Raw genomic sequence first — 15,234 nt, forward strand, 5'->3', positions numbered from 1 at the left:
CTCATACCGGCCTATGCCAACACTCTAGCACAAAGCCTTCGGACTACTCCAAAGCAGTGAAATTTGACTTTTTACAACACCACAAATGTTCCCAACTCCTGTCTTATCTGAGCAATAACTGGATCTATAAGTACAATAAGTTACAATAAGGATAAGCATTAGGTTATGAGGTTATTCTCAATATGCAGGTTGTCAATTATCAGTACCATCTCTGCGGGCCACTTTGGTTCACACATTTATTTTTCAGAATAAGTGTAAATGTTACAGTTCATCATCTAGGAAACATATTTACAGGTTTTTCAACAGTGAAATAAATAAGGTTGTATAGAATATAGCAGATAGAAATGGTAAATAGTCTACAATGTACAGCAGCTTTGGCTACCAAAAGTTCAACGAAAAACAAATCTCAAACTATAGTATTAATAAATAAAGCTATGTGAAAAAATAAATAAGGTACTCTTCTGTCCTACTAATTTAAACTACTTTTTTTACACATAGAAGAACAAAGAATTGCGTACGCCTTTACAGTCGCCTCTTCATTTTAAAGCACATGGTCATGATTCAAACAGACACATATCTACTGAGCTACTAAAACACTTCAATATGAATTGGTGTCCAACCAATTTTGGCATCAGAAAGGTCTTTGTATTGAGAAATTGGCAATGGATTGAGAACACTGATCCAAAACATTTTCTTATGAAACCCCAGTTTGTTTTGTAATGCTTCTCAGATTCTATCTCCCCTCCCCTACCCCCCGTACTGATCAGATCGCCTCTAGCTGCAAGAGCGTGTTCACTTGAGTGGTTTAACATCTCCGTGGGCTTAATATGCCTATCAAATCCCTGATTAGGGACTTTATCCCTACAAGAATCCTGCAGGGAGCTTTCTGGGAAAAAAACAAAACACTGGCTCCAAAGAAAAGTGCTTTGTCTCTTTGACATGCTCTGTAATGTGTACCATTAGGTACAGTTACTAGCAAGCTCCCCTTACACTCTTCCACATCACATAATTCACTTGTAAATTAAGAGTTAATGAGAAGCATCAGTACAACAATGAACATCTGTTCATCTTAACATTGACTGAATACAGTATATTACTGTTTTTCCATGATATGGGCAAATACAGTTAGTCAATGAAAACATTATGCATTAAGGCTATAGAATTAAGGCTTTAAAACAAATCAATACTATCGCTAACATTCAGTGTGAAAAGTAGCTATACACACACACACACACACACACACATAGACACAGGCACACACACACACACTCTCACACACAGTTGTGAATGAAGTTATTAAGTGAGGCATGGTATCAAAGGCATTCCATATACAGTAGGTCCAGATAAAGCATCTGGCACCACCCTGCAGTTGATAAAAGGACATTCCTCCTGAATGAACATCACTCTACTTGAACTTGCAATTTTTGTAATGACAAAGTACAACTTGAGTCCTTATATTACGTTCAAGTTGGTAGAATTACTGTTTGTTGTCAAAGTTTTCTGAATGGTATGACTCAGGTCATGTGAAGGTAGAAACTAGGCTGTTTTTTTGGGAAGCGGCCCTTACTGAACTTGATTGCAGGATTGTGTGAATCGTGCCCCAAAAAGACACAGATAATAAAAACGAGATATGGCCAAGAAACAACACTACACTACTAGTACAAATACTGTAGAAATATAAAAAAAAACTAAGATGGAAAGCACACATTCTAAAGCAGGGGGTTTGATCTGGGGGTCTATACAAAGCCTGTTGACTTATGATTTTGGCTGCTGAACCCAATTTGATCCAATTGGATTATCAGTTCCTTTGGCCTCCTTGCTGATGAAAACAGTTATGTCCACGAAGCACCGCTGAACTCAGAGGGGCGCAGCGACCTCAACACCTCTTTTTAACTACAGCCCAAATCCCTGTCCTAAAGCTTTTTATGCTTCTGTTGCCTTAAAGTTCCAGTTTCAAAAGGAGGCAATAATATTACAATGTTCACAGTCAAAGTCTGATTCTGACCAAGGAGCCTCTCTGGCTGTCTCCTTCTCTGTTTTGAAGCAGAGCCTGGAGTGGCTGTGTCCTTTATATGTCCACCCGTACATCCACCTCCCAGCGTCTCACTCCACCACAGAGATCCAAACACAGAACAATATGGAAATATATTAAAAGAAACGGAGGTCACTTGCTTTGTCTCTTGTAGAGCATCCTCAGTTTCACAAAGACAGAAGGGTGGGAACAAGGCGGTGGCACCCAAGCTGGGTGTGTGCGCTGTTGCACGAATCACCATGGATATATAAATATAAACCATGGAACAATAAGACAGAGTGGGAGGTGCCGGACAGCTCTGATCGGCTGTGTGTGTGTGTGTGTGTGTGTGTGTGTGTGTGTGTGTGTGTCTTTTGTTTTGTTTATTTGTTAGCGCTTTGTCCAGTCGTTGCCCATGCTCAGCTTGGCCCTTGGGATGGTCATCTTGTCTGCGCAGGTGGAGTTCATTTCTGGAGAGAAATGGATGATGCCGCAGTCATTCTTCACATTCTGAAATTTGTTCTCCTTGGAGGGCTCCATGTAGACCACTGAGTTCTTGTTTACGTGCTTCTTTAGCATCACAGTCTGAGCAGGGAAAGGAAAAAGAACATAATCCCTTGTTAGATTGAAGCCATAATTCAGGTCACGATGGCTAGTAGGTGAGGAAAGCTTGCTAATTTATGTCAGCTTGCACAAGATGGCTTCTGAGAATACTCTCTGACAAAGTCAGATATTCTGACACCACTATCTCATTTCGCGGTAGAGTTGTAGACCTTATGATGGACATGACCTTGTTCAAGTTAAAACAGTATATGTTTCCCCTTGCCGCACAAGGGGAAACCACATTAATCCTGATGTCGTGACAGTTTTAGCACTGGTTGTAGCAGAATCTGGAAGATCAAGGAAAACTCCCTGTGACCCATCCACAGATTAACAATGTCCACACTGTCATTTTAAGCCCTCAAAACAACGAGGTGATTCCAATGATTTACAGATTAACTTCTCACCTTCTTTGGTGCGCTGTAGCAGGACATCTGCACCCACTTCTTTTTCTTGTTGATGAGTAATGCCACGACGAGAACGATGACGATAGCCAGCAGGAGACCTGCCAGGATCCAGGCTGCTGATTGGTAGATGGCGGCCATCTCTGTTTGGCTGGGGTAATTCTCACGCAAACTTGGCTCATCTGTGGGACACAGACAACGTCGATATTAGATATTCGATTAAATATTAGATATTTCATTACCGTGCCCATCCTATTTACCAATCTTAATTGAAACCAACTTATTTCTTTGTTATTGGCAGAAATCCCAGCTCAGTACTAAACGCTTAGAAAATCAACTTTAGGTGTCACAAGAGAGTTCATGCTTGACCAGAGTCCATTCGTCAATATTGTTTTAGTTCAGCATAAGTAAGTAGAATTTTTTTATTTTATCAATGCATCCCAAACCCTGTATTAGTACAAACATTTGCAGGGATTGGCAGGAAGAGTGCATACAATGATGCCCATAAATAGGATGGGGTTACCACTAAACAGTGCACAGGGAATAGGGAGAGGAGTGTGTGTGGAGAACAGGTACCTGTCTCAGCAATGATGGGTGGTACAGTGACTGTGGTCATCCCCAGTGCACTCTCCACTGTAATAGGGACCATTGTCTTGGGGGCGTTGGTAGACACTATCACTGGCACCGACGTTGTAATTTCTGTTTAAACAGGAGTAAGATCCATTACAAATGTCGCTGGTGTAATGCAAAACATTCCAGACATAAACATTTCCAACTGTGAGTTAGTGTTTGAACTCCCTGGTGTCTCAGTTGATAAGCCGCGTTTATGGGAACTGTCCCCTTAACTTCCACTGCACCGCTTTGTAAAGGCATTACATAAAAAGCTGTTTTCCTCAGGCTAAATAACAAAAACAAAGGCCAGAAAACGGCTATATATCAGGGTGAACAATGGTAGTCTATGCTGAGGTTTTCCTCTATAGGAAAAGCTGACATGGAGTTTTGCCTTCCTGTGCTGCCACAGAGAGAGTGTTGCGGGCCGATTCAGCCGGGGACAGGAAACACGTGTGAATGTGCGGATGCTTGAGGAATGTTTTTGCTCCGAGTGGACCGTGTGTGTATGTCACGTGGAATGTTGTTGCGAATGATGGTATTTTCCCATGTAGCGCCAGAGTGGCTGTGTCTAACGAACAAATACATACACATTCAGTCTGGAAACCGGCATTCCCTCAGCTACGCCCTCTTTTTTTTAACAGGCAGCATTATGAATTATAACTTTCCCAACAACAGGCTGTGCCCTGTTCCAGTGGTACCACTTATTATAAGGATGGTAGTTGTGCAAAACTTTGACAGCTCTTGTTCTCACTTTGGGGAAGTGTTACGTAAACCACATTTTAGTATGCAACACAAACCACATTTAGAATGTATAAACTCAAAGTTGTGTATATTTTTAGTGTAATAAAAATATTCAAAGCGGCATCTTTGGCACATATGCTTACTGTGTAAATGCAGCTTTCTCTTTAATGAGACACACCTAAATACTCACCGAGACAGTGTGGGCAGCACTGGCCCTTGCGTAAGACGGGAACCCTGCAGTTGGCAGCCGGACAGCGCTGAGAGAAACACTGAATGGTGCCGTTGTTGCAGGTGCAGCTGGTGCAGGCGTTGGCCTTCCAGGAGTCTCCAGCCAGTAGCACGTCTCCATCGCTGGTTATGCAGTACTCCTGCTGGCTGTTGTTCACTGGCAGCAAGGGGCTTAGTGTCTCCTCTGTCGTTGCACAGAGGCATAAATAGGGTTAATAATGAAGATACACATGTAAAGGTAAGACATGGGGCTAAGTTATGTCCCAGCCTGTTTCCTTGCTTAATAATATGATTTGGCAAAGTAAGGTTATAGCTCAAGTTAAGCTTGTTGAGAATTGCCAATTTCAAAGGAATAACGTAATTTTGTCTAAATTATATATAACTATACGGAGAGGCCGGCTTCTGTGTGACTCCTGCATTTAACCCAGCTGTAAAACATCTCAATCCACTGAAGTTATTGGGCCTTTAGGGTTACGTTCAAGATAAGATGCTTTACTGTACTGTATGTTAAACACAAGTGTCTCCATATGGCAGATGTCAGCTCAGACGAAGGCCTTATCTTTCCTTCTCATCAGGCCCTGCGGCCCTGAGATATATGGCCTTCTCATAACCAAAGACTTTAGTTAGCATGTACACACTGCACTACCCTACTGTACACATCATTGGGCCTGTCAGTGAGATGTGTATTATTCCCACATTCCTGGTGACCAGACCCATACATATATCAAAGGCTAGCCTCGGACAATCTGCTTCTGTGAAGGGAGATGCAGCGATAAGGCGGGATGGCATTCTCGAGGAGCAGCAGCTCTCAAGCGCAGGGCACAGTCATGCATTGCTGATTTGTGGGCCTCATGCTTGGAAGTGCTTGGGATATGTTGATTCTAAGTGTATGAGAAGAGGCTTGCATGTTTGGGTACAGTTGTAAATAAAAATATTCTTGTGGTTTTGCATTCGCTTAGACATTTGTGGCAAAAGTCTTTTCCCATGAAAAAGTAGGAATAGCACAGATTCAGTCAAATTTGGTACATTCTTGCCCTTCCAGCTATAAGGGAGTTTGATGAACCTCCAGTGTGGGCCGCTGGGTGAAAGTAGTTCACATGTGCTGCTGCCTGCCTGCCTGGAGGATCCCTATGTAAATCCAACCGGTCTTGGCTGGTTTCTTTATGAGTCTGTGTGCCTGACATAAAACCCCTTACAGAGTGCAACATGCAAGACCTTCCAAAACCACATGCTGATAGCACATCCAAAACAGATTTATACTGCCCTAGCCACTACCCCAACTTGCTGTGACCCATGCTGAATTTTCTCTGAAATAACCCCCGCTTTCCTCAAGCCTTTTTTTTCTGTTACCTGGGCATACGTGGCAACAGGTGTTCTTGTTTCTGATTGGTGTTTGGCAGAGAGCCGGTGGACAAACTTCAGTGTCGCACAGGACACGTCCCTTCCTGCAGGTGCACCTTGTGCACTCGTCCAGGTTCCAGGTCTCCCCCTCCACATAGAATTCCCCCCCAGGTGCTCTGCACACCACCATATCCATCCCCTCTGGCAGACCGCTGCCTGACTCATCTAGAGTAGATTGAGGAGAGAGAAGAAGAGAGGAAACAGTCACGTGTGTGATATCAAATTCACAAACAGTAACTGGTGCACAATGAAGTGAAGCAACCATATTGAGAGTGTAACAGAGTCATAGGTTACTGGAATAAAGATGCATGGGAGACCACTAGCCATTAAAAAAGAAGCCTCAGGCAGCTTAGGGTTGTGTCCAAGTTGTGTTTTCACTCTAGTTTAGTTGAAAACATCTTTCTGTCCAGTAAAGGATCAGACATCTGCAAAGAGTTAGCCTGTTGTCCCCTGACTGCAAAGTTTGTATAGCTTCTAGAAGTTGTAGACATTCTTTCACTCCTAAATATTTGAACAGCCAACTGAGTCACTCCTCCATAAATACCCCGCAAGAGTTAGAAGGTCGTGGATTAAAAAAAGAAAGTGTGGGTGTGGATCAGTGTGCCTTCCCTTTTTAGAGAAATTGACAGAGACTGTGTGTTTGAGAGTTTCAGTGGCCTGCAAATCTAAAAAGCTTGAATGCTAGCTAGAGGCTCAATACTCTCCGTTGATTCAGCTGTTAGGGGATTCTATACTGTGTATTTCCAGAATTTGGGTCCAGTTATTGTGTCTTGTCTTTTTTTTTTTTTTTAAAGCCATCTGACTGTGTGATGTGTCTTCCTCAGAGCAATTTCACCATCTTGCCGGACCCAAAACTACATTGTGTGTGTGTATATATATATATGTGTATGTACATATATAACTCGTGATGAAACTATGAGGATTTATGACGACTATGGTTAACTGCTCCTTAGACCTCTGCAGGGTAAATCCAGGCAGCTAGCTACAGTATCTAGACAATTTTGCCGCGCAACTGTGGCTCTGTCCGGCGCTTAGCACCACCCATGCCGATTGTGATTAGTTTAAAGAAATGTCAATAAACCAAAAGCATAAAGCACTAGCCATACCCTCCTTCACAGCGCTGTGGAGGAAGTTCTGGCCATGTGAGACTATAATAACTATGAATTGTCCGTTAAACCTGGATATACTTTAAAACTGGTATTATTCTTTAAAATTGGATAAAATATAAAACGATAAAGTTTGACATACCCTCACATGTAGGACAACACTGGTCAGGTCTTACAACTGGGTGAGAACATCTGGGTACGGGGCAGGAAATGAGCACACACATCTCCCTTCCCGAGTGGCAGTAGCAGTCACGACAACCGTCGTGCCAGCCGTCACCTTCCTCATATCGGTGTCCATTGGAGGTGAGGCAATAGCTGGGCATCGGGGCCGGGGGAGTGGTGCTTGGGACATGGCCGCTTTCTAGATACGCAAGGATTAAAGGCACAGACATTACTGGGATGGTTGAGGACTGGTGGAGTTGTTCTCCAAAACTTCAAAAAGCCATACAGTCTGTTTTGTCAAGAGACCCTGTAAATTCACTCTGAACATTTCATTAAGTACTTTTATGATTGGCAGTAAAATGGGCCAGTATTATTGTTTTAGGTCCAATTTCATTAGAGGGTGCTAAGTGGTAATGGTTCCATATAGTGGAACATACAACAGTCGGGAATATCTTCCTTTATTGCGTAATTATGTTACAATAATCCATTTATAATCCAGCCACAAAGAAAGCTTAATTAATCTCCCACAATTCTAGTCAACTAAAAACTTGTCTTGCCTGTAACTGGGCCCCAGCATGTGTTAAACTCAGCATGGCTCTTAAGTTCGTAGGGATTCAGTGGGATCCGGAACAAACACAGTGGACTGTACGGTGTAGCAGAGTTCAGGCAGATGTTTCTTGTCTCTTCTCTTTTATTTAAATACTTAAAAACAACACACACAGAAAAACATATTTCCCAAAAAGGTTTCCTATCCCAGAATATTTTAAAAGTCCACAAGTTTTAGGTTTAGGTCTATGTGTGTCCCTGTTTGTGGAGATGAGGATCCAGCTGCACTGATCACCTCACCATACAGGAAAACCACCAAGCATATTTGAAGCTGAAATATTTATAATACTATGCTTTATTGGCAAAATAAACACATCACATAAAATGTGGTGCAGCATAAATATGGCATCTGCATACTTGCTTTAAACTTAGGGGTTGAGGGAATCTAATTTGAGTTGCGTACACACAGCCCCTGGATAAAACTAAACACCCAACAATAATTAAAACAAGCGTACATAAAAGTCTCCACAGTAGAGCAGCAGAAGGTTAAAGGAAATCAAATCTGCAGCTTATGGCAGAATTTCAACTCAGCGGACAGAGCTTTCCTATCTCCTTCCACCCGCTACCCTTTACACTGCTTAAAACTAAGACCTTGTGGTGGAACTGTAGTTATGTATCAGGAAGTAACTTGATGTAGGAAATGTGTGGTAGAGGGAAGATCAAGATCTCGCTATAATCAACACGGTTCATGCTCTGAGGACTGAATCAATCCCACTATCTTGTGAAAGCATCAGCAAATCATCCCCTAACTATCAGAAACATTGTCACTTGCCTTTACACATGCAGATGGAGCAGCCCTTTCTGTTCTGCCGATAGCCGTCGCTGCAGTGCTTGCCACAGGTGAAGGGAGGACACTTGACACAGCGACACATCTCACAGCCATGCTTGTTTCTCCTGCAAGGCAACAAACATGCACATGATGAAGCACACATATAAAAAGTGTATTTTTTGGGGAAATGGAATGTATTCCAGTGAATAATTTCTAGTGAGAAACATGCTGTCTTCACTTAGAATTTTTTTTTTTTTTTTTTACAGGAGAGTACAGAGTACAAGCTTTAACAATGACCTTAATATCAACAAAAACCTATGAGCTTGTGGTGGACCACCAGATGACCAGGATAGAATGCAAAGTGCAAATAGGCAATGCTTCAAATATGCATGTTATTGCAAAAAAGCTATACATTCTAACACGGGGATGCTTGACACATCTTCCAACCAGCAGCGCAGAGGATTTTACAATTCAGTATCTGACCAAATGTGAGATATGGTCACAATCTCTCCTTCTTTCCCTGTCACAGCAAAACTTTACCCTCCAAAATCAAATCACTTCAGCCTCGGCCACGGCTATCACCAGCATGGAGGCATAAAGATGCCAAACCGCTAGTTTAAAAATGGCTTCACGTTGAAGACATCTCCAGGATGTAAAGAGGTGATGGGGCAACATGGTGTGACTGAGTAAAATACTGATGCTCAAGTCTGGTATCATCATCATCTGGGCCAGCTTTCCCCTGTCTATATTAGCCGCCTTTGAAAAAGGCAAAATAACAAGCCAACACGTGACAGCCCTGTAGTTTGCACATTATCCCAGTCCAGTTGTCAGAGCAAAGCAACATGAAAAGGGTATCCTCACATACAAAGACACAGGAACAGCAAGAAGTGCAGAAGATGCAGAGGGTGTAAATAAGCCAGTAGGATCTAATTATCTGTCTAATAAAACATGGATAAACTGCAGCTTGATAAATTGTCAAATACCCAGATGAAGGAGAGACCTGTAACTAGTCATCCCTCATTCTAGACATCCTCTCTATCCCTCCCTGTCTCATTCAACCTCTCTCACTCAGGGAGACTCTCTTGAGTCTCGCCTGCAGTGTGTGTGATAATATTAAGTGATAATACCCATTTTATGAAGAAGTGGCCTCATTAGACCCAGTTAATAACTCCATTAATCTTTATCTGCCAGGGAAGCATAAATAAAAAAAAGCCACGTTACCGTCCATGGCTCAGGGCTGCACGATATTAAGAAAATATCTAATTGAGATTATTTTCACTGATATTGCGATTGTGATATGATTTACGATATTGGATGGAATCATCATTTTTGTATCGTTATTCTCATTTTCATTGAAAAATATATATTATGGTAATAAAATGGTTGAAGTGTTATTTTTTGCGACAATCTGTACTAAAAATAAAATAAAAAATTCTTTAGTCTGTAGGACACAATTTGTAGGCCAGGAAGTCTCTGCAGTACCACGATACTTTATTTTAGAATGGTTTGACAGATATTTGCCCTTTGACAAATACTGCACCCCCCTGCAATTTGGATATTGCACTAGTTTATATTGCGATTTCAATTAAATTGTGATTAATTGTGCAGCCCTAATGGACGGTGCTGCGTCCTATTAAGAGGACACAGCATCACATGCTCGGCAAACAGAAGACTCTGTCTATGCTGAAACAGCAATAAGAGCTGTTGAAACAACACTTGGCCAGTGCCTCACTGTACAAATACAGAGACAGAGAGTGCTGCAACCTTAGAGAAAGGCTTTGTTTGAAGATGGTGTGTGGAATTCTAAGCAGCGCTTTGGGCTCCAGGAGGATAGAGGGGCTCGGGGAGGCACTGAGGGCCCTGGGGTCCTGGAACTGCTGGCTCGGCAGAATTTCCAGTGTGCAGCAACTGTGGTGGCCAGAAGAATGCCATTTATGCCAAAGTGATGATTTTGAGATATGAAGGACGGAAAACTTAGCTTCAGTTGCAAGAACTGCACTAAGAATGTCCTTCATCTCGAGTGTTTACACAAGAGAGAAATGTGCAGCACATAGTTACATAGTTTGTACATAGTACATGATGTACATAGTTTACAGTCATCATGCTTTGGAGGCCTGTGCCTTCAGTTTTGGATATGTACATTACAGTACTCACAGGATTTCATCAATACAGCCAGTATGAATACATAGATCTTTTGTGCTTTTTGTTTGTCTGTGGTGGCTGCATGCAGAAGTCCTGTGTGAGGAGACAGATCTGCATTCTATGGCTGGCAAGCTCGCAGAGGATTTCAGACTTCTGAGGCTAGATCTAAACATCTCTTATGAAGGATAAAGCCAGGACTTCCTGCTCTTTCATTTCCCCACAGGGTCCCCCTCATCATCTCTCCTCTCCTCTGGTATACGGCGCAGACATATCGGGCCTATCTTGAGCCGTGGCTTCACAGAGCACGGTTGAGATACCCGAAAGAATCCCAACTGTATAAGTTTCATAAAGGCTGCTTTTGTCCTGGTGTGTTTCTGATCGTTGTATTGCAACGGAACGATGATTTATGAAAGTGAGTGGTGCCTGGGGACCGAGCGTCCGGGTAGAGCGCACTTCCAGATGTTTGATTGGGTTAAATGGGATTAGGAGGTGAGGAATTGCAGGGAGCTGAGTTATTACTCACACACAAACATGCACAAACACAGATTTAAAGACCTAGGATTGTCCACCAAGGTAGGCCCTTTGATCTTGGATGCCAAACTACCGTTGCAATAGCCTGTTTGACTTCCCTTTTTACCAGGACTAAGCAGCAACTTGCCTTAGGGCATCACTTGATAATTTAAACTCCTTCTTCAACCATACCAGTTTAAATACAGGAGGTGACTGGGATAAAAACTTTAATGGAATTTATGAAAACTAAACCCCTTTAAACACAGATTTTAGGACGCAAACATTTTCCATTAAAAAAAACTCAGTCTCTCATCAATATAACAGTATTTCCAAACTATCAACTTAGGTTTCATGAGCTTATGAGCATGTGCTACTGCACAGTGTTACTGGGCATACTTACACATATCCATATGGGCAGGTCTTAGTGCAGGCCAAAGGTCGGCACCTCTGCACGGGTATGCTGCACTCACACACATCACAGCCAAAATCATCCTTCTTGTAGCCCATTGGGCATTGCAGTGAACAGTATTTTCCCAGGTCAGGGCAGGAGTCGTCTGAAAGAGTTGAGGCAGAGGTATTCTGATCATGGGCACAGCAATCCATCAAAGGCAAAGGCATGAGTTGCTTTGGTGCAGCTCACAGGAACATTCTTGTGACAGAGAAACTTTCAAAGACCGTTGCCATGTACAAAAATAAGCGGTCATGAATGTGAACATGTCTTTTTTTTTGTCAAAACACAGTGGTTTCCAGATTGTTTTGACATCAGCATGGGCAAACACCTGAATACAGTGTGCATTTTAATGCAGGAATTTGTTTAATTTAAACTATTTATTGATCCCTAGCCTGGAAATTACAATTTACGCTCCGTTGTTAGAAATCACTACACACAGGTCTGAAACACACACACACATGCTCTATTCATGCACAGATGGAGAGATGTCAGAGTGAGTGGGCTGCCAGTGCTGGATTAGCACACTGAGTGGTTGGGGGGGTTAGAGTGCCTTGCTCAAGAGCACCTAACAATGCCCAGGAGGTGAATTGGCATCTCTCCAGCTACCAATCCACACTCTGTACTTTGGTCTATACTGGGACTTGAACTGGCGACCCTCCAGCTCCCAACCTAACTCCCCACGGACTGAACTAATGCCACCCGGCAGCACGTCAGAAGAAATGTATCATGTTCATGCTTCTGCAAGTCAGTCCCTTAATTTGTAACCCTTTAAATTTAACGTAAAGTGAGAAAAGTGAACTTACTATTGAGACACTGGCAGAGCAGACATCCATTTCTGTCCTGTTGGAAGCCGTAGAGGCAGTCATTCCCTGACAAGGAGCAGTTTACCAGAGGAGGGCATAGCATGGGGCTAACTGTTTCGTAAGAAGGCTCTGGAGAACAAAAGAGATGATGGAGGGTAAGTACTTTGCATGAGAGCAACAGTATACGACAAAGAACAAACTGTGATTTCTTCAATACATTTCTTTCTGTTTTTTATATAAATGTGCTAGTATGCCCTCAGGTGTTCAATGGTTTTTGTGCCAGCTGTAATAGCTACCTATTTACACTGCTCTTATTTTGGAGTAAACAGTAATTACAGATAAATGTAGAGCAATTACAGCAGGGTGGCACTGTAAGGGGGATTATGCCTCTCTGTCTTATTGTGTTGAACTGTCTCCCATTAATACATTACATTTGTCTAAAAAGCATGTTTCAGCTCTGGCACTACCAGTGAAGACAATACGAGTGTCTCCTATGCTGACGTTAGACAGAATCAGAATCAGAGCCAGCTTTATTGTGGAGCCACAAGAAAGGATGAGGACAGTTTGGAACAGACAAGCACCATAGCTATTCCCGTCAAACGTCTCTTGCCACGTTCAGTGGGGGGAGCAGCCCAACGAGCTGTAACTAATTACACTCACAAAAAAGGGATCCAATTCAATTGTGCAGGCTCCTGCGTTTCTAGCACGGTCACAGCCGTACACACACACACACACACACAGGTGGGTCTCATTTTGGTGGGCATGGGTAATAAAGGAACACAAAGAACCCTGCAGCTTAAAGAATGCTCCGTGGCCTCCCCTTTAATGAGCCCATGCCGACATGTCCTCTGTAGCAAAGCTTTGGGGCCACAGGAGCCTCCGACATGTGGTATGTGGGCTAATGTGAACCTATTATAGATGTGGAGCTATACCTTAGATATGATGTACGTATACAAAAGACCAACACAGCTCTCTATACCTTCACAGAAGGGACAGCACTCTCCGGGGATCTTGACAGGGTATTGGCAGCTCTGTTTGCAGGCCATGGCTGTGCAGTGTGGTTCTCCATCCACACACTGGCAGAAGGTGCAATCGTCCTCTTTCCACTGCTCCTCATGGCCCCGCAGCTTATTATTCACCCAGCAACTGGCCTTAGTGCTATCCATTGACAATAACTCCACATCTGAGAGGAAAGAAATACACATTGTGGGTGAAGGAATGGAGCGAGAGAAGAGGTAAATCTTTGATCCATTTGTCAGCGGTCACATGTATAGTTTGGTACATCCTCTACTGTAATTGGATGAACATGAGACAGAGTGAGAGCATAGCCGAAGGAAGCAGTATACTCCATGAGGGAGCTAACAAGATATGGAAACTGGCTTGTCACCAAGAACTGTTGAATTTGGATGACTTATCTACATTTTATAAGTAGGGAGTGGGAACATGGCTTTACAATAACATATGTAGGGATTTAAATTGAAACGAGACGGATGAATTTTAGAGTATCGCTGTGTTGTCCTGAGAGAGATTTGATCATTTGAAAAACAGCAAGGGTGATTACATTCATAACTGATCCCCACAGTGTCCACAGTGAATTTTAGATCTGTTGCATGTAGTCTCAAGTAGGAACCATAAAGTTTGGGACAATTTAAAAGCCATTCTGCTCAGCTGGAGGGTATGTATGATGCCTGAGCCCAGTCCTGGGAGTCTATTTTCATTTACTATAAACCGTTTTAATTGTTTTGTTACACTGTTTATATGTAATAAGGCAGGTTAGAAGGTAATCTCAGCCTTTTCTCTGTGTGTTTGTATAAAACAAAAGTGTGTTCATATTTCTGTTTATGTGTTTAGTGTGGCTAACTGGATGTGTGTCAGAGGGAGAAAGGTTGCTGTGTTTTGTGCACAGGGATCCAGTGTGTCCTATCTGATCCCAGCTGAGTTTTGGCAACTGCGGTTCCATCCATCTGGCTGTGAACTACCTGAACAGGATCTATTTTTCTTTATTGCTGTACAATGACCCTAATAATGAAATGGGTCCCTTCAGGAGTTTAGCACTTCGCTTTCATGTAACTGGGGGACTTATGAGAGAAAGATTTGAAAAAAGAATGGCAGAAAGTAATATGGCAGACCCCAATAAACAGTATTGTGATTCCTTTGTCACCAGTACTGGTCGAGCTCCAAAAAACCTGAAGTCTACACGTCCCATAATACAACATGATCGAATCTTTCCATTTGCTTCCTGTTAAAAATATTTTGTCTCCAATTCTAAGATGAGGTTGTCAAGTTTTTAGTGTAAAAATGAAACCTGTATTCATTCATCTTTTGGCCACTCGGGACAGGCTGCATACACATAATTGACCTATTATTCATTTATAAATTTCATCCAATATTTACTTTCCTTTTAGCTGTTATTGGTCTTAACCAATTTCTGACTAAAATATCTGCTAAATATCTATGCACTGTGTTCACTAGCTAAGCACTAACTTTGTCTGTCTGATAAGAATGAACCAAAACAGTAAAGTCATTGGCTGTAAAACCAAAACTGAAAGATTCTTGTGTCAAGTTATAACTCTCTATGGGTTTATTATTACAACTAATCCCTTTGACATTGCAAATAGTCATTTGATCTACTGTTAAATATTGATTAGTACATCTTCAAGTATAATCACACCTCATATCTTTAAATAC

General features: G+C 42.3%; 1 protein-coding gene across 1 annotated transcript in view; it reads right to left on the reverse strand.

Moving 5' to 3' along the window:
* Window positions 1-222: 222 nt before the first annotated feature.
* Window positions 223-15,234, reverse strand: part of crim1 (cysteine rich transmembrane BMP regulator 1 (chordin-like)) — a 53,373-nt gene continuing 38,361 nt past the window's right edge. Inside the window, exons 8-17 of the mRNA XM_034857523.1 lie at window positions 13,526-13,729; window positions 12,547-12,675; window positions 11,693-11,846; window positions 8,644-8,765; window positions 7,246-7,464; window positions 5,947-6,162; window positions 4,559-4,780; window positions 3,592-3,714; window positions 3,019-3,197; window positions 223-2,596 (exon numbers count right to left, since the gene is read on the reverse strand). Coding sequence (XP_034713414.1) covers window positions 2,402-2,596; window positions 3,019-3,197; window positions 3,592-3,714; window positions 4,559-4,780; window positions 5,947-6,162; window positions 7,246-7,464; window positions 8,644-8,765; window positions 11,693-11,846; window positions 12,547-12,675; window positions 13,526-13,729 — 1,763 coding nt within the window. The 3' untranslated portion in view covers window positions 223-2,401. The remainder of the gene's footprint in view (window positions 2,597-3,018; window positions 3,198-3,591; window positions 3,715-4,558; window positions 4,781-5,946; window positions 6,163-7,245; window positions 7,465-8,643; window positions 8,766-11,692; window positions 11,847-12,546; window positions 12,676-13,525; window positions 13,730-15,234) is intronic.

This window comes from Etheostoma cragini, chromosome 20, assembly GCF_013103735.1.
Source record: "Etheostoma cragini isolate CJK2018 chromosome 20, CSU_Ecrag_1.0, whole genome shotgun sequence".
In the NCBI taxonomy this organism is placed as follows: domain Eukaryota; kingdom Metazoa; phylum Chordata; class Actinopteri; order Perciformes; family Percidae; genus Etheostoma; species Etheostoma cragini.